This window comes from Myotis davidii, unplaced genomic scaffold, assembly GCF_000327345.1.
Source record: "Myotis davidii unplaced genomic scaffold, ASM32734v1 scaffold663, whole genome shotgun sequence".
Taxonomy (NCBI): domain Eukaryota; kingdom Metazoa; phylum Chordata; class Mammalia; order Chiroptera; family Vespertilionidae; genus Myotis; species Myotis davidii.
Window position 1 is genome coordinate 388,096 of NW_006295816.1, and position 315 is coordinate 388,410.

The window sequence follows — 315 nt, forward strand, 5'->3', positions numbered from 1 at the left end:
CGCCCCGCCCCGCCCCGGGGAGTTGAGAGCCGGACGGCCGGCCAGGCCTGCGCAGTCGCGGCGGCGGGTGAAGATGGTGGAGGACGGCGCGGAGGAGCTGGAGGACTTGGTGCACTTCTCCGTGTCCGAGTTGCCGAGTCGCGGCTACGGCGTCATGGAGGAGATCCGCCGGCAGGGCAAGCTGTGCGACGTGACGCTCAAGGTACCGAAGGCTGGCGGCGCGGAGCTGAGGGAGCAGGGACCGAGGGGAAGACAGAGGGGCGGGGCCCTTAGGGGAAGCGAGGTCTGGCGGGCGGAGAGGTGGGGAACGGGGGC

At 72.4% G+C, this 315-nt stretch overlaps 1 protein-coding gene across 1 annotated transcript in view; it reads left to right on the plus strand.

Moving 5' to 3' along the window:
- Positions 1–6: 6 nt before the first annotated feature.
- The window catches only part of KLHL18 (kelch like family member 18), a 33,317-nt gene continuing 33,008 nt past the window's right edge, over positions 7–315 (plus strand). Inside the window, exon 1 of the mRNA XM_015568259.1 lies at positions 7–202. Coding sequence (XP_015423745.1) covers positions 74–202 — 129 coding nt within the window. The 5' untranslated portion in view covers positions 7–73. The remainder of the gene's footprint in view (positions 203–315) is intronic.